The sequence below is a fragment of the Uloborus diversus genome, chromosome 5, assembly GCF_026930045.1.
Source record: "Uloborus diversus isolate 005 chromosome 5, Udiv.v.3.1, whole genome shotgun sequence".
Lineage (NCBI taxonomy): Eukaryota > Metazoa > Arthropoda > Arachnida > Araneae > Uloboridae > Uloborus > Uloborus diversus.
The window spans coordinates 166,123,318-166,147,727 of NC_072735.1; the positions used below are offsets into that span (position 1 = coordinate 166,123,318).

The 24,410-nt window shown below is 33.0% G+C and overlaps 1 protein-coding gene across 1 annotated transcript; it reads left to right on the top strand.

The window, feature by feature from the left end:
- Window positions 1-210: 210 nt before the first annotated feature.
- Window positions 211-20,520, top strand: LOC129222500 (EEF1A lysine methyltransferase 2-like). Its single transcript, XM_054857013.1, has 7 exons — window positions 211-383; window positions 2,843-2,908; window positions 4,252-4,366; window positions 7,509-7,613; window positions 12,322-12,394; window positions 18,866-19,018; window positions 20,365-20,520. Exons 1-7 carry the CDS (start codon window positions 334-336, stop codon window positions 20,487-20,489), a joined length of 687 nt encoding a protein of 228 aa, XP_054712988.1. The 5' UTR covers window positions 211-333; the 3' UTR covers window positions 20,490-20,520.
- The last annotated feature ends 3,890 nt before the right edge of the window (window positions 20,521-24,410 follow it).

Here is a 24,410-nt window from a genome sequence, read left to right on the forward strand (position 1 = left end):
GGTTCCCAGATCTTAATTTTCTCTCATCAAAAACATGTAGAACATTAGTAAAAATACAGAAGAATGTGTTACACAATCGTAAAAGAGGAAAGAAAGTCTAATAAGGATTAAATAACTATTTATTTATTTTTTCCATCCATGCATTTTTCGGCCAATCAGAGGGCTTTATTTGTCTGTCTGCTAGGATGCTTTTTGTTTTCCAATTTTTGAACGTGCAAAATGCATATCGTGTGCTGAAATAACTCTTGAATTTCTTCGTGGAAAATTTATATCTTGTTTTCATTTTCTATGCAAAACAAGGGACACTGAAAAAAGTCTACAACTTAAGGGAAAATGGAGGACCGTGAATCTTCTTCTGAATGTGCTCTAGGTCGAAAAGAATTGTAATTTAATTTTCTCAGATTCATTATCTTGAAAATATATTTTCAAATTGCGTAACTTTTGATTTCTAATTTTTGTTAAATGTTGCCGCGGTTGAACGTAGTATAATGCGTTTAGAAAGCTAGTGGCTTAGCAAGGAAAGAAAAATTCTCCGAGGGATATACAAATACAAATGTGACGACCAGCAACAGGTTTTAGCCCTTTTCATAGTCAAAACAGAAACATTTCTCAGTATCAAAAATTATCCCTCAATAACCCTCTCTCCCCTCCCCTTGGACATGCCACTGAAAAAAAGCAAAGAACAGCTGTTATTACAGCACAGATTATTTAAGCAATTTTCTGCTTTGTACAAATTTTTTTATTATTACAAAAAAAGATGTTCAACTCATGAATTAAATGAAAAAAATTAATCATAAAGTAGCAATTGTAGACCATTTCACGTGGTGTTAGGGGAAAGGGTGACGTTCAGGTAATTTTTCGAAATTGAGGATCTCAAAAGAACACAAGTTTCGACGATATTCGATGATGTTAAGGAAAAGGGGTTTTGAAACATTCTCTTGGAGTTATTACGTTATTGAAGTTCTAAAAACGCAGTCTGAAAATAATTTTGGAAATGAAAAATGGATCCGGGAACAGCTTCTCCTCCTCCTAGGCTAAATCTCTAAATTTTTGTTGTTTCGTATACAAATTATGTTGCAACCCCTCTCCCAAGTATGTGTAAATCAGATACGAAGTAAGAGGTTTAGAGGCAAGTAAAAAACATCAATCGCCGCCTCCTTGAGAAATTTCTGGATTCATCCTTGGAAACAAAAAAAAAAAAGGAAAGAGATTAGAGAAATTCTTGGATAGGTCATCATGGACTTTGGAGGGGGATAGCAAATGTTTTGTTAAAAATATAATCTGTAGGGGAAAAAGGTGCTAAATATGGTTCCAGTAATACTGGCCACATATTAATTTACCATAATATGAAAAGATACATTCAAAAATTCCCTTCAACCACTTACACCTATGATGAATACAAGGGAGAGGCAATCTTCCCTCTCTTGAGGGACCCTGCATCAGCAATTTTATCCAAATTGAAGTCCTGAAACGCAATTTAGGCTATCTTTGATGACGTTAAGGAAAGGAATGGGGTTCGAATCTCTCTCCCGAAAACTTTTCGGAGTTGAAGTTTCAAAAGAGCAAATTTAGATTACCCTTGGTGATGTTAGGGGGAGGAGTCTGGAGACCCCCAGCCCTTCCCCTCAGTAATTTGAAAAATTTAAACCCTAATGACCTGATTTTAGATGTCTCAAGTAGTGAGAGGATAAATAATGAGTTCCATGACTTTCCGCTGGAAATTTTTTGAAACTGAATTTCCAAAAAGCGCATTTTTAGACAAACTTTGATGATCTTAGAGGCAGGAGGTTAAAAAAATTATCATGGAATTTTTTCAAAATTGAAATTTTAAAACGAAATTTCGGAGTCCCTATTTCAATGGAAAAAGTTCAGTGATCTCCTTGGCTAAAACTCTATGTGTTAGTTGTTTTCGATAAAATGTTATGTCAGCAGAGCCCGATCATTCTGATATTGGACATGGGGCACATTTCTGTTTCAGGGCCCCCCCCCCTAAAATTTTTGAAGACACTGGGCATGAAATTCATTTTGAGTCTCCCCCCTCCCCCTTTCTCGCTTATTCTGAAGCTAGAAAATATTTCAATACTTATTGACACAACCATGCTAAATTTGGTGGTACCTCATATCGCAACATTTAAAAAGTAGAAAAGATGTAGTATACAATGTTTATATAAGACGTGATTAAACTTTGCCAGTTTACCGTAAATATCAAAGTTATCTATGATATAACTTTTAATAGTAAATACAGACTAAACTTGGAGTGGTTTTGAGATTTGCAAAGAGATCAAATTTTTAAGGGGAATTTTTATTAACAAATAAGAGACTTTTTCCTCATCTTGGCACTTGCAAAAATATCAATGACATTATTATACTCTAGATTCTGAGTGAAATCATTATTTATTTTTAATTAGCATGATGGGCCCTCTGAAATCTAAGAGGAGGGGCCTGTGCCCCGCATGCCGCTGCGGTAATCGGGCTCTGTGTGTCAGACCCCTCTCCCCCTAAGCATGAAAAACCAGACACAAAGTAAGAGATAAGGCGAAAAATCAACCACACTCTCCTTGAAACATTTCTGGATCTGCCGTTGATTTACACTGTCGAAAACTTTTGTTGAGCAGTATAATTTGTCTCCAGTTGATAATGAGAAATCAAATATACTTTAACCGTGGCTTAAGAGTGGTAACTTACTGTATATTACCCTTTGCTCTGTTTTATTCATTTATGTTTTGGTTTGGTTGCAATAATACTTCAATGTCAAACAGATCATGCTTTCAAATTTAAGATGTACATACTGTTTAATTATACACTATGAATATTGCAATTTCTTTTAATTTCATTATGATAGCTGGGACGACTTTTACTCAAAGGAATTGGAAAACTTTCATACTTTTGGCGATGTTGGAGATATATGGTAAATTTTGTGCTCATTTAGTCTTAGTCAGTTATTAAATGGTACAGATGTGATATACCCCCCCATTTGGCGACATTCGATTTTTTTTGCACAAAATTAAAATATTTTTCTCGCCAATAAGGCGATAATTTTTTATGCATGGCATCCCTGGCCAAACTAACCTGTGTTTAGCAACCCGAAGGCAATCTTACAGATCTGTTCAAACTTGTTTACTTGTTTCGTGCAATATACCTTACAGGAATGCTTATTTTGTGTTAGTTTAAATTCAGTAGTTGTGTTTTGAAGTAAAAACATTAGAAAATGCCAGTTTCTTCAAACTTGAAGGTTAATTAAAAGTTAACTCCAACGTGGTGTGTATCTGTAACGTGCCATTGTCATATGATGTATTGTTTTAGACTGAGTGTGAATATTTATACCATATAAAAAGGTAAGTTCTTTATTTTAGAATTCAAAAAAAACCTCTCACTTTATGTAAATTAATTTTACAGAAATAGTACGGTTATTTTGTTCTAAAAGTTAATTCTTATCGATGCCACAAATTATTTGGACATTAACGTGCCTCCTTTAGGTACTGAATTTTATGTTACCAATTGAAAGTTCTTTCGGTTGTACTCTTAAAAATGCTGAATTTTATTAATAAATCTGCACAATAATGGTGCATATTTCACACTTAAAACTGTGTCATTATTGTACACTGAACGGAAGGAGCCACCCTTGGGTGTACATACACATGAATATGCATAATATACATAAATATACATAATTGTGACCATACTCCGACTGTAATGTATATTAACAGTCGGAGGGATAACTGGCGAGCCAGAGGTCTCATAGTACTTTCGTAATGAGACCAGGCAGGGCCGGCGAGCCGAGGTCTCATTACGAAAGTACTATGAGACCGAGGGCTCGTATCCCGGAGAAATGATGAAAAAAAAATTAATGCATTAATTTCGACTTGTAATTAATACAATAATTTATTTCATTGTATTTTAATATGTTTACAAAAAACCCCAGCCCTGTACATTTTTGAAGCATATATTCGTGATGTTTTTTGTTGTGCTTTTATGTTGTTTTTATATATATTGTGTTCTGAAATGCTTTGATCATGTTTTTTTATCTGATTTTTTCCTGTTGGCGCTAAAAAAGCATCGCTAAGAACGATGTATGACATATGTCGTCATACATCGTTTTCTTGGCGATGCTTTCTTGGCGCCAACAGGAAAAAGTCGCCAAGGGTGGGGTATATCACATCAGTTCCTATTAAATGATTATAGTATTTTTAGTTTACCTACTATTTTCTGTTTTCAAGCACTATAATATAATAACAGTCATTTTAAAATTAGGTTTGGAAAGAAAAATGTTGATCGGATAGTAAATTGGTTGTTACAAAATGAAGTTGGGAAAAAGTCTTCTATTCTTGATGTTGGGTGTGGTAATGGATACACCTTGATTTGTTTGGTAAGACTAAATTTGTAATGTAATTCAGCAACATAGACTGGTGCACCAAAAAAGTGCGGGATGAGTGTAGATGAGCAACACTCCTAAAACTCTTAAAAATAAAAGAATTGCACAATTTAATTTTAACGTCATTATTAATCAAATAACCTTCTCCAAAACATTCGGGACACAACCTAAAAAAATGTGCAGAATTTGCCATAGTAAGAGTTCTTTCTTCTGATTCAAAGCTCAATTTTTATTTTTATGAAATAACGTGAGAAAAATATAAAAAACTTTTTAAGTCAACTCATCGTTCTTTCACCTTAATTGATCAATTTTATCATTTTTCGATTGATGGTTAGTTTGAACTCCCCCCCCCTGTACTAAGGGCCTATGTCTAGTCAGTGGCAGATTTACTACAAGGGCGGTGGGGAGCAACAAATCCCTCCTTGATCGTCATTTTCTAAAACCAATAATATGAAATTGAAAAAATTACCAGCAATTGCTACTATGTTTAATTTAATAAATTCCCCAAATTTGCTTTCAATTAATTTTAGACAGTTAGTCAAGGATGAAAAGTGTTACTCACTTTTTAATTTGAACATAAGCTCATCCCCTCCCCCTTATTTTGAACGTTATAGTTTGTTTTTTGGTATGATGTGTCTTTCCCCCTTTTTCTTCCAGGACTACACTATACTAGTATGATAAGACATTACTAAGATTTAGAACTGGTTCTCAACCCTGGGGGTGATCGCCCCCAAAGGTGTGATTTGACACTTCAAAGGGGCTGTAAATTGGTGAAGGGTGATAGCGAGGAGATTAGTATTTAAAAGACAAGCCAATTGACATCGAAATTAAAAATGTATGCGAAACTGATTGTTAAAGAGTTCAGACAAAGAATCACAAGTTAAAAAGAAACAAAGTAAAGTTCAGGAGCTTCCTCCTAATACCTTGGTTGAACCTTAAGGTATTATTTCATGATTCATCTCAAAGTTTATTAATTTTTAAATTCTCTCCTTTTTTTTAAATGTTTATTATTATTTCAAGTCGGTATTTGAATTCCCCCAGATTCCAATTTAGGAAAAAAAATAACTTCATAAAAATGTATTTCTGCTTTTAAAAAGTACGTCATTTTCTAAGAAAGTATTCCCTTACAAATACCTATCAGTTTGGTTTTGAAAAAAGACAGAAAAGAAGAAAAAACACGTAAAACAGGTACTTTTACTTTAATTATAATAATGTTTTTTTAGTTTTTAAAGTGGACAAAGTTGCTTTAAATTAGGCATTTGCAGTTGACTCTCTGCTAAACAACTTTCAAGGGGACCACAAATAATCATTCTTAAGTAGAATGTGTCCTTAAATAGAATAGTTTCAAAACTACGGTGGATCATCCAGGACCATGAAAAGCTGTCTTTACATAAAGAAAATCATTAAATAGAGCGTCGTTAAACAGAAAGCCAGCTGTACGTTTTTTATACCGATGTTCACTCGCACCAAGTTATGGTCTTTTCAAGGATGGAGAGAGGGTTGGTGAAAGGTATCCGTTAATCTCTTTGGAGGGGGATGATGGGCTTAACAAGGGTTGAGAACCAGTGATTTAGAATGTAATGTAAGCATTTCAGAGCATAGCAGCATGCAGTAAGCATTTTAAAATGTAATGTGAGCGAGTTAAAACTTAAAAATCCAGACTTAGTTACTGTTTTCTGATGCCTACTCCACCATCCTCGCTGTTTGTACTAGTCTTTGTAAGTTAAGGTAGAATAGGAGACAGGCCGGTCATTTCGATTTTTTCCAGTGGGGCTCATTACTTATCCGAAAACAACAAAAACCATGCTCACTTAAATGTAAAAACATTAATTTTTCTAAGCTGAGAGGGGGGGGGGCATATTGATTCCCTGACTCCTCTACATGATGAGTTTACGGGCCATGCCTTTTTCATGGTTTTCAACTGCCCGCCTCCTTGAATAGACCATAAATCAGCCCCTGGTCAAGCGACACTAAATCTGCTATCGGTAGACCACACGCTGCATGCCAAACTGTAATGAGTCTATGAGTGGCCCTTGAAAATGTTGTAAGTTGTGATATAAATTGAATGCTCTGTTGTATATCCTAAAAAACAATCATTTTTTAAACTTTTTCACAAGTAGTTTGGTTTGGCCTGAAAAATACTTTTTTTTTTCATATGAATTCAGGAATATTATCAATCACATAAAAGTGTTCATCAATTTTATGTTGCTGCCATATAAAACAGTTGGCCAGGAGCATCCAAACAAAATTTTTGGCCGGGAAGGGGGGGGGGGATTTTACAATTTACTAAAAGAGAACTTAAATTTTACTAAATATTAAAATACCAGGCAGGCTGGTCTTTTTAAATTTCTCCCTCGGGCAAAGGGTATTGTACACTTAATGCAGATTTGATTGTAAAACAACTAAAACCAATCCCATTTTATGTAAAATCTTTAATTTTTTAATTGACCTCCCCCCTCCATAATGATGGGCTAGTTACTAGGATACCTACATTTAATAAGAAAGATTTGGTATCACTAGAAAAAAAAAAACTTCCACACCATTGCAAATTTGCGGAATCATTAGACAAGGTTTGCTGAAGATAGACATTTCACAAAAGGTCGCAGTGATCCCCTGGTGGTTGTTATGTGCATGCATGTGAAAAAAAAAAAGGTTGAATAGTGCTGATTTTAAATGTAAAATTGCTATCACAATAATCCTCCTTCACAGGGGTGTTCTCATAGGGTATACTCCATATACGCCGTCTACTCTCAAACATTTTTTAGACATGTTATGTATATGATAGAATACACTTATTGTGCATCATGGATTACTGGGAGTATGTTTACCCTCAGAAAAAATGATGGGAACATCACTGCTCCTCCGTATTATTTCAAACAAAATTATTTATGTGCAATGGAAAATGTTTAACACAAAACCAAAGAACTGTTTTTTTTTTTTTTTTTTTTTTTTTTGTGTGTGTGTTAAAAGAATTTTTATGTTGAAAAGATTGCATTAAATGGCCCTGTATACTGTCGGGATTACTGCTATCATGTTAACCGATTTTTCATGTTAAACATATGTCACTGTATTTATTTTTGAATTGAATGCATTCAAATTATTATTTCATTATTGTAATATTTCCCCATCCCCCCAGGGAAAACATGGATTTGAAGATTTAGCTGGAATTGACTATGTTGAAAATGCTATTCTGCTAGCAAGAAATGTTGCCAAGGAGAACAACATCAAAGTTAAATTAGAGGTATGATATCTTCTGCACATACTTTTTATTTTTAGAGGACATTTAAAAAAAACCTAAGCTATCTATCTTCTTAAGAATCTGTATTGAAAGAGGTAAATGTCTTCATTTTATTTTTCCAGCAAATAGACATGATCAGGGCCGGACTAATACTCCGTCAATCCGTGCCCCGGCACGGAGTAAAGATTTTTGAGGGGCGCAAAATTGCCAAATCAAAATATGAAAAATATTTGCAACTGAGCTGCTGAAAAAAAAAAAAACTAATTTCTCTGGAAAAAATACTGGCACCATCTACAAATGAAGAGGGCGAATCGCGATATCCCTTTATCTATTCTGTAACCGTAGTCTGCACAAGTTTGAAGTAAAAGGTGTTAGTTCTTTTATACTAATTACAGAGATTTTAAAATCATTTTGTCATAAGTAGGATCAACACCAGCAGGGGCGCCTCGAACTTAAATTTTTTATAGGAGAGAACTTTTCTGCCGAACGGAGCTCTAAACTTTGCAGAATGATAAATTATGGATATTCACACATGTGCTTACATCTTTAGTAAATAATTACATTTAGGCATTTTATTATTTCAACTAGTGGTACCCGCACGGCTTTGCCTATAATAGAAAAATTAAAAGGTCTTTTGGTTCGCCTGTATATTTACAAATAATGTATGGTGAATTTTCTCGCCACTTGGCTTGCACCCATGTTACGGTTCCACGTTATAATTTAGTATCTCGCCAATTGGCTTGTGTCCATGTTACGGTTCCACCTTATGATAATTTCGAAATTTACTCGTCTATCATATGATATTTTTGTTCTTAAAATTGGAATAGAAAAAGACCACATCGAATTTTCGAAAAATCGCTTTGAGGTGCACACCTCCATGCTACAAACTAACTTTGTGCCAAATTTCATGAAAATAGGCCGAATGGTCTAGGCGCTTTGCGCGTCACAGAGATCCAGACATCCAGACATCCTCCGAATATCCAGACAGAGAGACTTTCAGCTTTATTATTAGTAAAGATTGTCTCCAAATTTTCAGAATCATCAGGCAAAATGTCCCGAATTATGAAATTTTTGGAAGATTACAGTGACTTCCCATCGGAAAACAAAATTTCGCGGTTTTTTTTTTTTGCAAACAGAAGAGAAAATTGAAAAATCCGACGTAAAAAGATTTTTTACAAGGTTTAAAAATTTTTATTATGACGGGGTTGCGAAAATTAAAGCCTCGCGAAAAAAATGCTCTTACAGTATTCAGTGCAATTTGGAAACTCATGGCACGCTTTAGACTAAAAAATGTATAAATTTATAAATAAACAAGATAGCGTCTGGGGTGCTGATGTTTTTCTGTTTCTGTTTTTCTTACTTTCATTTTTTTCTTACCATGAAAATCTCAAAGCTGAATGCTGAAAAATGTATATGCCGTTAAAATATGGTTCAAATAGATAAATCAAAGTAGAGAGAGATAGAGAGAAGTGAGATTTAAACGATTGATATGAAAAGTCGCACTAGAAGTTGTTAAATGGTTGAAGGGAAAAAACGAAGGTTAAAACAAGAACTCTGCAGGAGATTAATGAGACACGATATTTAAAATGAAACATAGTAGAAAAATGACCATAGTTATCACACAAAAGTCAAAAATAAAATAAAATAATAAATAAATAAAAACACCTCCGTCCAAATCAATAAAATATACTTCTGGGGATGCAAGCGTTTGAATTCAAACATGTTAAAATGTAAGGTTAGGGTGAAAATTAAAAGTTTTAATATTTCCAGTTTTAGGACTGTATTCTGAAAGAGTTCCCAGGGTTAGGTGAAACCCTAGAACCCTAAAACCTGATCCCTATAACATCATCAAAGATTGTCTAAAGTTGTTTTCGAAACTTTAATTTTGAAAAATTTCTGAGGAAGTCTCCGCAAATCTTACCCCTTACCCTAACGTCATCAAAGATTGCTTACAATTTGCGTAATTATAATTTCAATTTTGAAAAGTTTTCGCGGAAGTTTTTACAACCTTCCCTTTCCACCTTTAAAGGTCGACTTTTGTTTAAACGATTTCAATTTCGAAAAATTCCGAGGGGAGAGGCACTAAATTCTCCTCATCCTAACATCCCGAAGATCGTCTAAAACTGCGATTTTGGAAATTAAAACTTCTGACAATTTACTAATGAAGATTTCTCCAATCCCATTCCTTCTCTTACAATTACTTACAATTACGTATTTTGGACGAAAAATGTATGTGGGATGATCCCAGATCCCATTCCGTTCCCTTACTTTAACAAGTGTTGCCTGCCGACCGAGTGGTGTAATGGTTAGGCGTTGGCATCTTACGCCTGAAGACAAAGGTTCAAACCTGGCTTTAATCGATGGATTTTCAAGATGAATAAAATAGACAGCTCCCGGGTCGTATGATTTTGCGGCATGTGAAAGATCCTTCGATTATTCGTTTGGCTTGAAGTACTCTCGGGAAAATTAAATTCCCAGCTCAGTTTCGCATTGTAAGAGCCCAAGTACCTCCATCTGATACGGATGCTACATCGGGAGATCGCACTAGGTCTACAAAAGTCAAAGCCTCTAACAGTCTCATTAGAAATAAATAAAAAAAGACAAAGATTGCTAACAACTGCATTTTTTTTTTTTTTTGGAAAATTTTCCTCTCTAGACGCTTTGACAACCTCTTCTTCCCTTCTCTTTTTCAAATTTTGAATCGTTTAAAATTTTGTTTTGAGCCTCAAGTTCGAAAAATTCCAAACTAAGGTCCCCTTAACATTCCTTCTCTTCCATCATCAAATCATCAAAGATTGTCTAAAATAGCGTTTTCAGAGCTACTATTCAGAAAACTTTCCAGGGTGTAACCCCTAGACCCCTTATTTAGGCGCAAAATTTACCCATGACGCAATGTTCACATTGCTTTTCTTTTTGAGCAATCACGAATTGCTTATTGTTTTCACTTGACCGTTGAACGACGTCCCGTCCCTTGATTTTATTTTTCTATTATAATGCAGGCGTCCACGTGCCTCGGAATCGAATTATTTAGAAACGACCGACGATTGTACACAATCTTTTTTTCGCGAAAAAAGTATTCAGCACACAACATTCAGCACATAACAACCAGCCCCTGGCATTCATTTGAATTTTAAAGTCTTAAATTCTAATTTTTGTTGCGATAAGAGCCATTAGTAGAACCCAAGGAGTAGAGTCCTATCGCAATTCGTGATTGCAGAAAAACATAATCTGATTTCAAAATCTTAAAATTCAAACTGTTTTATTTATTTATTTGCACATAGAAAAAAGGATTAGTAATATGCATGTAACACATAAGCATAATTCTACTAATTCTAGATTCCACATAGATAACACAAGTCCCCTGATTTGTGAGCTCTTAGCGTTTCGCGCCCCCACACCACAGGCCCGGATTTATATTCCCGGGTGGAGCATGGTTGAACTCAGCCGTTCATCCCTTCAGTGGGTCGATAAAATGAGTACAAAGTGCACTTGGGAACCAAACACTGGGCCTAACCGGGTCGTATGCCTTGCAACCCAGAGCCCCTGGTCAGGAAAACTGAGTTGGGCACAGTAGGCCTCGGCCCTCATGGACTGTCGTGCCGCAGGGTTTGGCTTTTTTACTCCCACTTAAGCCGCAGACGTTAGATCTACTCTCTCTCTCTCAGATCGCTGTCTTATGAATGGAGAATTTGAAATCACCAGAATCAAATCTGTCAACCGATTTGAAAATTGTTATTTACAATTTACATTAATTGCCAAGTTACTTTGACACATTTTATGTGTTTGCCAAAAAATGTAAAAATGATCATGTGTTTTTTTCATTTGTTGGGGGGGGGGGGGAAGGGGGGCTCTTTATACATGCAGTTCAAAAGGGGCGCAATTTTTCCCTTTTGCACGGAGTGGTTCAAAAGCTAAATCCGGCCCTGACATGATATATTAAAAGTAATTGCATTTTGTTTTTGTTTATTTTTTAAAGAAATCAAGCACTAGTTTCAATATTCTTCTTTATTTTTTGAAGCAAAATATTTCGGGTCAATCTCTCTTGCATGAATCAAATACAGTCAAATTCGCTAATAATGAGCCTTGATTCAAGGAGAAATTCAGAAGTATTTGGTTTGTACAATGGGCAAAGTTCAGTTTTAACAAGGAAATTCTGATTAATTAAGCTATATTGTATTATCATACAATTCCATTGACATCCATCTTAACTTATCCTTTTTTGGAAAAATCCCCTCAACATTCCAAAATGAACCAAAAATTAGAGATGAGCCATAAATCTTGGGTTAAAAAGGTTTTAGTTGATATTTTTAAATAGAATAATGAATCATACATTCTCTTTCCCCTATACTGTAGCAAATTCTGTTGAGCTATATGCTTGTTTTTGAAACAAATTATTTTGTCTTAATTTTAACATTTTTTTCACCTTCTTTTGTAAAATTCAGGTATAAATATTTCTGACAAAGTTTTACTTAATTTATTTTAATAGAATAATGACCGATTTGTTATTCTCTCCTCCATATTTCATAGCTTCGTATGTCATTCAGTAGCATTAGAAACATAATACCGTGGAGAGGAATGTGATTAATATAATTATTTTGATGGTGACTGATACCAGTGTTGCAGTTATTAATACTGAATGAGTAATTATTATTTGACCAATTAATTTAGTAATAATGGGCAATTAATTATTTCACTTTTTTCTTTCTTTTAGGCTGCAGATTTTCTTCAACCCAGTAGCTCAAGCAATATTTTAAATCATACTTATGACATCATCATTGACAAAGGTAATAGGTTACTAGTATAACATTAATTTATCATGATTGAAAATCTGTTAATTGCAAAAATATTTCTTTACATGTATGTTATGGAACAAGCTTATTTCTTTTCTGAAAAAAATCTCATGAAATAATTAAGCACTTAAAATAAGTTACTTTGAAAAGGCCTTCTCTCTGTTTACAGAAGGAAATAAATAAGCACCAACTTTTTAACTGTATTTCTTACATGAAGTAAAATTAACACATGCATTTGAAATATTGAAAATTATGCTTTAGATAGAATTTTGATAGCTAAGCCTTAAATAATTAAATGATCTGATGAAAATTGTTATTCTCTTTTAATAACTAATGCAGTGGAGATGAAGTTAAAAGAACTTGTCACATCTTTGTCCACAAGTTATAAACATAGAAAAAAGCATCTGTTACAGTGATGCAACTGGTTGTGTTCAATCACTTGGGAAAATTAATAAAAAGCTGAATTTTTCAAAATCTAATTCAAACAATTTGACAGCCAGTTGTACTTTTGCAATATTTCTAGCATAGTCATGCTTGGGAATGTGGGGCAAAATGAAATGGTAAAATATTTACTCTGCTTTTAGCGCCACCTACCTAGTAATATTTTATCTATGTAGTAACACATGCAGTCTATTCTAGACAGTAATATTTTATCTATTTAGTCAGGGGTCTGGCCAGAGGATATTTGGGTCCGTTAACGGACCCTTCACAAAAATCCGATCAACCAAAACGGGACCTTTCACAAAATCCCGATCAAACAAAACGGACCTTTCACAAAATCCCGATCAAACAAAATTCTGATAAACAAGATCGGATCTGTTACAAATTGTTTATTGAAAGAGCAAATTTGAAAGCAAAATAACGCATATTTCTGTGTATAAACCGATAATTTTTGGAACCTTTTTTTAAGTCAAATTAGAGGGATCAGCTTATACAAAATCGGCTAATTTTGAAAAAAAAAAAGAAAGAACAAATCGCCACTCTTGCGATGCTCCTGCAAGCAATAAATAATTGCTACTGCCAAATAAATATAATGGTTGTTTGTTTTATCACAGCTAATTAGCAGCGGTGTTGTTGTAAACATTTCTGAAAAGGCATTGGTAAGCACTTTTCTCAGCTCATGATTTAATAAACAATAATAATATATATATGCGAAATGAACTTAGAACTGCAAAGGGATAGTAAGGGTGAGGAAAAAATATAATCGCTTCAGATAGGGTTACCAACTTCAAAACTATCACCACTTAGCGTTATGGCGTTGAACCTTTATAATGAGATTAGAAAATATTCTCATCATTTTGTCGGCTTGTCAATATTTGCGTTTTTACGGTGTGTGGTGCGGTGCGATGTTTAATTGTTATTTTGGGAGAAAGTTATATGAGTTTTGATTTTTCGATGCTAACAAGGATGATCAACTTTAAGTAAACTCTTTTAAGTACCGTTTTTTTTTTCTTTAGATGTCTACATTTTGAAAAATGCAATCTTTTTAACATCCGATATGAGAATCCTATTTTGTTCTTTTTTCAAGCTAACTTCGCTTTATTAGGATTTAAATAAATGAAAAGTCTCTTAATTTCTGTTAGAACTCTCATTTCAAGTTTTTAAAGCAAAATTCCATTTTCTGTTATGAGTCAAAAATTAAAATGCTGAATAGAAGGTTTATTTTATTTTATTATTATTATTATTTTTTTTTTGGGGGGGGGGGGGGGGGGTCAACTGTGTTCACAGATATTAATGATATGTTATCATAGGACTCTAAAATGCAATTTTAAAATAATTTTATCAAAAATATTTCTTTTACAAGCCGTTTTTATACTTTTGATGCCTTCACTTTGAGAATTGCGATCTCTTTGCATCCGCTATGGGAATCCGATTTTTCAAATTTTTGATGATTATTACGCTTTGTTAAGAAGTAAACAATTGAAATATCTTTTTATTTTTGTTAAAATCACGGAATTTATAAGTTAGAAACGAAATTTCGTGCTTTTTAAGAGTGTCTTGGGTCAAAAAGTTGAATGCTGAACCCTATTCTGAATTTTGTTTTATTTATTTATATTTTTTGTTACTATTATTTTAAATACTGTACAGAAATATATCTAGTATAATTTAACATAATGCAGAATGGTAGATAAATATTGATACTTTAAAGAGCGATGCCTCCCCCCCCCCCCGCCAAATATCAGAAAAAAAAATCCAGAATGAGTTTTTCATCATAGAAGAAGAAAACACTCAACTTTAAGTTTAATTGATGCACTTTGTGCCATCTCTAAATTTCTAAAATTTCGTTTTAACAAAAAATTTTTTTTTTTTTTTTTTTTTTTTTTTTTTTTTTGCGAAATTTTTTGATTTTTCACAAAATTAATTCATTTTTCACAAAATTATTTGATTTTTCACAAAAAACGGACCCTGTGAAAAATCCTGGACAGACCCCTGTTAGTAACACATGTAGTCTATTCTAGGCAGTAATATTTTATCTATGTAGTAACACATGTAGTCTATTCTAGACAGGAAAAAATTACATCTGAAAAACAAAGAATGTCACAATACAAGCAATTTTAAGAAATTGAAACCTATATTGTAACATAGTAGCCCCTTGTTATATCTTGTCTTGTTTTATCGCTCATTCGGATATATCGCTTTTTTCTTCTGTCTCTCAAAATATTAAAGTCTAATATAAGAAAAAAAACTTTGCTTTACATTTGAAACCATTTCTGAAAACATAAATGTATTGCTCAGAGAAGGTCTCTTTCTTCTTTATTTTGTCAATGAACAAAAGGAAGCTATTCTTCTGAATTCGCTGGAAAAGCAGCAGCAATTCCTGTCACCGAAATGTACATACCCACGCAGTATATTTCAGTTTAAGATAGTCGGTAAACTACTTGACATCTTCTTTTGTATTGATACATTACCTGTACAATGAGTGAGAGACATCAAGCAGGTGTCATATTTGCCCATGTAGAAGAGAACATACATGCTTGGTTGCATAAACCAGGATTTGCATCGAAGAAAGGAAGCATGATCTGGACGGGTAGAAGAGTTTTCTGTAAACTATGTGGTTACTTTTACTTTTCACATCCTTTCTACAGCAAGTCAAACAGATTAGAAAGTCTATTAGGAATAAGAGGGTATTGGAATGCTCACTCTTATCTCGCGGTAGCTCAGAAAAATCTTCATTTGCCATTTGATTTTTCTAACTTTCTGACGGTGAAAATTTACTTATATTTCAATCTTGTTTAAATTTCAATAGGTGTGATAGTACATTCGTGAACTACATCGAAACCATTAGAAAATCATGTCAAAAAGAACGAATGCTAATTTTCTTGTGTATTGGACATAACTATTTTTAATGACCTCCATTATATCCCCCTTTCGGATATATCGCTCTTTTTCTTTGTCCCCCAAAAAGCGCGATATAACGAGGGGTTACTGTAGTTTGTTGAAATTCAAAAATTATTTTTGCTATTCTTAATTAGTGATAAAGTTCTTGTTATTAACATTTAAATATTAGTCGAGACCTACTACTATTCAGCCAGTGATGTTCCCATCAATTTTTCTGAGGGTATACTCCCAGTATTCCATCACGTACGATTTGTGTATGTGATCATATACATAGTATGTCATAATATGAAAATTTATGAAGCTTGAGGGTATAGGCTATATGTCTAAAAAATGTTTGAGAATATACGGAGTATATGGAGTTATTTTGTAAAATATGCTTCTTTTTATTTTACATACTTCGTGTACAGTGGTGTAGCCAAGAGGTCCGTGGGGCTTTTACCCTCCCCGAACTCAGTAAGAAAATTAAAAAAAGGAACTGCCTAATTTTTCACTCATTATTTTCCTATTCGTAAACATAAAATTCAAATTTGAATGCATGCAAATTTCATTGAGCCCCCTTTGAAATGAAATCTTGACTACACTGCTGTTTGTACAGTTAATCAAGGGCATACGGGGCAAAGTGAAATAGTTCATTTCATTTACTTTTTCAATCCTTTATCAAATCAGTTATACATTCATTTAATTATCATTTCATGTACATTCCTTCATTAAATAATTTCCTTATATTTATTCATTCATTCACTTATTTTCTTACTCATTCACTATTTTATTCACTGATTTATTTATTTTTTCTCATATATTAACTGATTTATTATTTACTTATCCCTTTATTGTTTTATTTCCTTTTCATTTCTTCATTCATTCTTTCATTTACTCATTTATGTGATCAAAAATATCAGTAACAATTAACAATCAAATAGGAAATATTTCATCAGAAAAGTGTTTTTTTTTTTTTTTTCACTTTGCTCCATAAAAAAAGAAGTGAAAAATTTCCACCTTTTTTTTTTTTTTTTTTTGGAGGTACAAATTCACTGCCAAAAATTAAAAATAATGTCACAATGCAAGTTTTATTATAAAATGTATTTTTCTTTCTTTATGTACTACAATTTTCAAAGCAAATATCCAATTTATTTTGTTTGAAAAAAAAGTAAGTTATCTTAAGTATTTCACTTGCCCCACATTCCCCTATATTGGAAGAAGGAAAACCAAAGTACTAAAAATTCCAGTTTTCTACTGACTCTAAGTATGTGTCCAAATTAAAATGGGAAAGGCTAGAAAGGTGTAGAACAAAATTTATTTATTGCACATTTAAGCACTTTAGATTTAAAAAAAAAAAAGTTGTTCATTGCGATTCAGATCACTTTATAAAAAAGAGGAAAATATCTTCAAACGTTTCTTATTTGCTTAACAAGACAGAAACTAAATTTTATCATCATTTTTCTTTTTTTTTCTTTCTGTATGGATAAGAAGAGTTTTGTGACTAGTCTTTCACTTTTGTAGCAAAGTTGAAGGACTCAAATAAAAATTTCGTTATAAGCTTAAATTTCATTATGGAAAGTCAAATAATAGAGTAAAACATGAAAGAGGGATTGAAGCTATAACATTGTACTCATTTCTCACTTGAAACTATAAGGAAGGAGTTGCACATTCATCCTCTTTTATTTTCTCTCAAAAACTTTTTTCTGACTTCAATCTTTTTAACTGTAAACTTGAAATAAAAGAAATAATTAGGGAAATAAATAGTTCTTTATTCACTATTCATAGTAGTTAGAATGGTATGTTTTGTGCTAAGTGAGTTTAATTGAATGATAATTACAGGTATCCACTACAGTGAAACCTGTGTATAACGATACTGTCTATAACAATATTTTCCTTGGTCCCTGCAAAATGTCAGCATGCATAATCAAACTGTCTATAATGATAGTCTGTCTATAGTAATATTTTTTTAGGTCCCAAAAGTATCGTTATAGACAGGTTTTACTGTATTCTGTTAGACAGTGTTTCTCACACTGATTACACAGGGGTGCTCCCCCCGAGAGCAAGGTGCACCCCCTAAAAATTGTGGTGAACTCTCCCAAATGCAAGAGCCCCCCTAAAAATAAAAAAAATACCTCAGAAAACCCCCTAAAAATTTTAATGGTCCAATCTGCGCCATGACCCCCCTTCCCCCAACTTTGCACCCCTGGATTACGTTATATTAACCTTTTCCAATGAACTTATCTTAAGGAAGATGATTTATATTTATCAGCTGTATTAGAACATCATTTATTTATTTATTTAATCCCCTCCAATCACCACTGTACCAACCCTGTTGAGGGTTTAACCAGATGTGGTGATTGGGGGGAACAGAACAGGTCACGAGCGACCAATACCGGAACAGTTTTGATATATGCATAAACACATACAAAAGCGTATAAACATTTTAAAAACACAGTAAACAAGTGAAATGGATGTTGGAAAAATCTAATTGGCGGCAAATACAATAAAAACAGCAATAAAAGCTCTTTGAAAGTTTTTTTAGGCCTGAAACTTAAAGTTATCTGCTTGTGATATGAGTAGGAACATTATTTTATAGATATTCTTGCGGAAAACTGGATGAGATAGAATATGTATGATACATTTGGAAAAAGAAAGGTTGGAAATGTAAGTGCAATGGAAAGAGCTGGTAAGAAGACAGTTGAATATGTTCAGCAGTTCCAGGTTGACAGTATACACATAATGGGGAGCTAATTATCTTGAATTGGTGTAGATAGGAAAGAAATGGTCCATGTGCACTGAGAAATTGTAATTCTATTGGATGTTGGCAGCATGGTTTTAGTTTAACTTTTGGCAAGAAATCATGAACACGCTGACCAGTTTCTGCAGTGTCCCGCAAGGGGTCCAAATGTTTGCTACCTCAACTGGTAGCTAGCTTTTTGGCTCTGAAGGTGCAGGAAATTGTCCTGAGCTCTGAGAGAAATCATGTAGTGCTGGAACCACGTATAGTAGCCCATGTGAAAAGGTTAAATCAATTTTCATTTTGTTATTTCTATTGCTAACGGAAAATATTTTAAAATGTTTAAATTACAAACACTAATATTATATTGAATGTTTAAATATTTTTTCATTGAAATTTCATATTTTCAGGAACTTTTGATGCAGTTTCACTTAACCCAAATGAAAATGAAAGCAAAAAGAAGCAATTCTGCAAACAAGTAAATCATCTCTTGTCACAAGATGGCTATTTTCTTTTGTTTTCCTGTAACTGGACGAAGGAAGAACTGTTAAATATTTTTAAAGGTATATGTATTTCAAACGTAATAAAATGCCTTAATTTGATAAAATTATCGTAAACAAAATATAGGTCAGAATCTGGATTAGAAAAAATAATAAAATCAAACACTACATTTAACATATTTTTGAACTCCATTATTGATTCACACGTTAAACAAGATAAGGGGGGGGGACTAAAACTTGGGATTGCTTGTTCTCTTGCGCATCCAGTATCAAAACTTAAAGATGGTAATTTCAGGGAACAGAGGATTTTTAGTGAAAGAGATATTTTTGAAATCTTGTGTTTTCTTGATTAGCTATTTCTTGACAATGTTGTCCACCTTCTCTTTGAGCCTATGTAAATGTATAGTGAGACTTTGATTAAGTAAAAAGCTTCCTGTCAACTAATGTCAGTTTTGTCACTTTTTTTTCCCTCTTACACATACATATAACATCATAGAAAATATCAATTTTTCAAAATATTGGTTTTTTATGTAAAGCATCATTGTTAAAAAGACAAAACTACTTCAATGATGTTAAACATCATTTTATTATTATATTTTTATGGATAGTTACTTAATAACTTTTAATAAGTGCTGTAATATGAGGGAAGATTAGATTTGTCAGGGCCTATGATAGGCCATGTCTGGCCAACTTGAAGTGTGATTCAGATTGGAGTATTGCAAAAGGTAAAAATGTCCACATGGCTAAGATTAAATCATTAAGAAAGGTTTTAAAATGTCAAGCCTACACAAAATGTAAATTGATGCTGAAAATTTTACATCTAATCGTTTTTATGCTAATGTTCCCTTTCTCTATGCACCAAATTTTTTGTTGAGTGAAAGCTTGTTCTTAATATTTTAGTCGATGATAGTTAAATATGAATTAAAAATAATAAAACATTATCAGTTAATTGAAATAAAAAAGTAATAAAGACTATGCAAGGGTGAAAGATTCAAGAATAAAATTTTCTCTATCCAAGTTTGTTCACTAGCGACAAGGACTAGAGAGACATTAGAAGGACAGTAAATTAGGTAGTGAGAATAAGCAGATTTTTTGGGTCAATAGTCAAAATTTGGTAGCCCCTACTATAAACTTAGCCAAGTTAGAAGCTACCTGGTTTATTCAAAAAATACACTATTCCAATATCAGCCCAGTCTCTACTACATCGGATAATGTAGATTTTATTATTTTTCTATCCCTAAATGTCTGTTATAGCCGTAGAAATCATGTTTACAAAGTCGAAATTTTTATTCTTATTTGCTTAGGTTTTAGTTTAAGTTTTTGGTTAGTTAATTTCTAGTCATTCAAAACAATATTTTGCTGGATATAAATAACATCTTACTAACAAACTCTTTCTCATCCTTTTTCAGATTTTTTTAGTTTGTATGATGAAATTGAAATACCTAGCATAGGGTTTGGAGGAAAAACAGGACAGACTGTCACAGCCATCATTTTAAGAAAATTGTCTCAGAAGTCATCAGCAGAAAAATCATGACAGAACATTTTGTTTTATAAATAAATTTTTTTAAAAGCAAGTATTTTTTATGTATATCTGTATGATGTGTATATTTGAAAATGTAACTATCATTTGAGTTTTTTCTCTTTTTTTTTAATATGAGCTGTGGCTCCATTGTTCAATGTATACATCACTCAGTTTCTGATAAAGATACCTGCTATTTCATATAGTTAAGAGAAGAAGAAAAAAATATAATCGCTAGAAAAATTCTATTTTATGTGCATAAAATCAGCAGCAAGGGGAAAGTAACTGTATGCTGTTGTGGAATTCAGAGACGAACTAATGGAAGGTCACTGTCTTTCCAAAGAAGTTCCTTATTCGGCAAATTTCGTGAGACAATTTGGCAAAATAAGAATTTCTTCCCTCCCAAAATAAATTCAGGGTATCCTTGGAGGAATATGTATAATTCACTAAAATCTATCGAGAAGCCAATTATAATATACTAGCAGTACCCGCACAGCGATGCCCGTGCTAAAAATTTAATGGAGGTCCTTTGAATTAAAAAAAAAATGACGCCCCCTCCCCCTCTGATGTGAAATGATCATTTTTCTTTGTATAAAATGCATACTCACCTTTTCAAAAAAAAAATATTTAAGTTTCTTTGGAATTTAAAACTTTTCATCAAATGATCAAATTAGATTTACATTTGCTTTAAAACTCTATTTAGCGAGTGAAGCGGTTTTTATTGCAATATAAAATATTTTGCCAAATAAACAAAAAAAGACATCATATAATATCTTTCAAATGTAAAAACAATTCCATAACTCTATTGTTTTTTTGCCAAACTTGCCCAGCAACCACGCTATCATAATCCATCAGTCTAACGAAAGAAAAAAAAAACATGCCGTGTACCATTCAAAAATCGTCAGAAAAAAAGAAAATGTCATACATTTCACTCGGATTAAAACAAATCAAAAGTTTTTTTTATTTCTAAACAAATCACCAAAACAATGAATTTCATTAACGGTTGCCTTAAAACAATAATCCTAGACTGAACTGCTCAGGGCCTAACACGCCAAGCGACCACGTTATACCGGAAGCCAGTCCTTTTGCGAGTGAAGCGGATAATGTATCTTTGGCAATATCATAGTCTTTGGCAATAATAAATGTTTCGCCAAACAAACAAAAAGGTATATGATCACATCAACAGTAGCTTTCACATCTTTATACATTAAGAGCTGCATTTCCCGGCTTTGCCCAGTCCACCTTGAGAATAAAAATTGGGTCGAGTGACATATATTCAACAATCAGGCTTAAATAAAAGAGAAAAAAAAACACCGTGCAAAATTACCCTTCCAAACATTGACAACAGACATTAAAATACTTTTAAGAAATTAAAATGCGAAAGATGAATTTTGAAAGCGTAACCATGGGAACATGAAATAAAATAAGTTTAATATTAAATGCAAACTAAATTAAATAAACAATGGATTCAAAAAGCGTAACCGTGGAAACGTGAAAATAAAATAGTTGACAACATGAATCAAAATGACATATTTCGAAATAGATTTTAAAACGCTTGTAACTCTTTTTCCTTTGAAGATAGAAGCTAATGATTTCGACCGAAGGTCGAGATATTACTGGAGTAAAAAATGTCGCTTTTTTCAATGGTATCAAAAAGAAAACTGTGGGACAATTCCTTCACTTTTTATGTGATGGAGTATGAATAAAGTGGTGCGTAAATTTCAGCTAAGCCTAAAAAAGTTCGAGCTAAAAACGCAAATTACTCCCATCGTAATGAAGTTAGAGCATCGAAACAAATTGCTTAGAATGCGGAAAATTCTACCCTTTTCAACGATATATAATATTAATATGTGCAAGTAATTTTTCACCCCTTTAATAGCCAATAATAGGCCATTTACGTGAAATTTGAGTCTAAATTGGAATAAAAAAAGAACTATTTATCAGATTTTTTTCGAATTATAGCCTATGTTACTCAGTGAGAAGGCACCTTTCATACAGTGAAAGAATTTTTCAAATAGGTGCAGTGGTTCCGGAGATTACCTCGAACATATAAACACACAAAAATTCGTCCTCTCTCTTTATAATATTAGTAAAGATTAAAGTTGATTCTTCCGTAATGTAGGTCATAAATTGTACCAATTAACTATCAAAAGAAAAAAGCTTATGTTATTACTTTAAATAAACCAGCAATATTGGTATTTGTTGAAAAATATTTATATTTAGAAATTTTACTCTGAATATTTTTAAAAATATTGAGAAAATTAATAGTACTTGAATGAACAGTATCATGTTTCAAAATGAAATATAGTTTTCACCCTAATTCCTGAATGTAGTTTTATACCAGTTAATAAGTTAATATACAGTTGAACTCTCTTAATAGGAATTCACGGCTAAAACAAACATTTTGTTCATTAAGTTTGGTTTGCTATCTAATTACATAAAAAAATTCATGCAAAATGGGTACATTAAACTGCTGAAAGTATCTGCTAAAACAAACAAATATTTCTGACCTCTTTACTTAAAATATTTGTGGTTGAATAGTTTTCTTTTTTAGAAATTATTCATCATTTTGTTAGGTAGTAGAAGTACCTATTGTGTATCGAGAAGAAAAAATTAAATATTTTACAAAGACAATAAAGATTGTACATTTGTTTACCCGTGGACATTTCAATTTACTTGGAGGTAAAACTTCCATTGTGGATTACAACCTACTATGCGATTGTCAAATATCCTATTCCTTTTTCTATGTTTTACAAGAACATTCATTTATAAGAAATAAGTAACTTTTTTCTGAATATACTAATAGTTAGATTGCAATGTGTGTATTATTTGCAATATTTTTTAAGTATAGATAAGCATTCCTTCGTCTTTTCATAGTATCACTCATTCACTGTTATTACAAATAACTGCTGATACTAACAAATTTGTGGGTTTTTGACATTTCGTATATTAACTGAGTTCAGCCGTAAATTGCAAACCTTTAGATAACATGTTTATTTACTTGCATGTCTATAACCAGGTTCTGACAAAACCCAGGTCAGGGCAGCTAAAAAAAAAAAAAATTAATTTGAATTTTGACATCTTGAATTCAAATTATGTTTTTCGCAATCACGAGTGTGTGTATGTGGGCATGTGTGTTTGTGTGTGTGTGTGTGGGAGGGGTGTTTGTGTGTACAGGGTATGTATGTTTGTGTCTGTGTGCAGGCAGGAATGTGTGGGTAGTTGTGTGTATGTGTGTGTATGTATGCGTATGTGGGCATATGGGGGGGGGTTTGTGTGTACGGGGTATGTATGTTTGTGTCTGTGTGCAGGCAGGAATGTGTGGGTAGTTGTGTGTATGTATGCGTATGTGGGCATATGTGTTTGTGTCTGTGTGCAGCCATGAATGTGTGGGTAGTCGTGTGTATGTGTGTGTATGTATGCCTGTGTGTTTGTGTGTGTAGGTGTATGTGTTTGTGTGCGTGTAGTTGTGTATGTATGCGCGTGTGTGTAGGACATGGATGCAACCTGGAAACGGCTTTCGCTATAGGTGCAGCATCGTGAGGAGCCCGCCTGTCCACGGTGATGGTGCAGAGGGTGGCGGTGGGAAAAATCAAAGGAACGTCAAAAACAGTCAAATAAAAGCAATAAGCAATCGTGATTGCTCAAAAAAAATCTTGGAGATTTTTTTTTTTTTTTTGCATTGAATTTGTCTATAAACTTGGAGGAATACTTTGCCTGGCGCTTAAATTTAAAATTTATAGTTTTTGTTGGTCTCTGTTATGCCGTAAGATAAGTGTTTTCTTATAGTAGTTAAATGTAATATATGTAATTAAGTTTTATTCAGGATGATAAATTTGGATGACATTTTTTCTGTGGGAACAAAATATGTGATACAAATATTTAACTGAATAATCTTGACTTTTGTCAATTTTTATTCAATTCATGATACCAATA

Coding starts and splice junctions, on each gene's coding strand:
- LOC129222500 (XM_054857013.1), top strand. CDS start 334: ATGGAGGACCGTGAATCTTCTTCTGAATGTGCTCTAGGTCGAAAAGAA. Junction 384..2,842: donor GCTCTAGGTCGAAAAGAATT/GTAATTTAATTT, acceptor TCATTATGATAG/CTGGGACGACTTTTACTCAA. Junction 2,909..4,251: donor GGCGATGTTGGAGATATATG/GTAAATTTTGTG, acceptor TTTTAAAATTAG/GTTTGGAAAGAAAAATGTTG.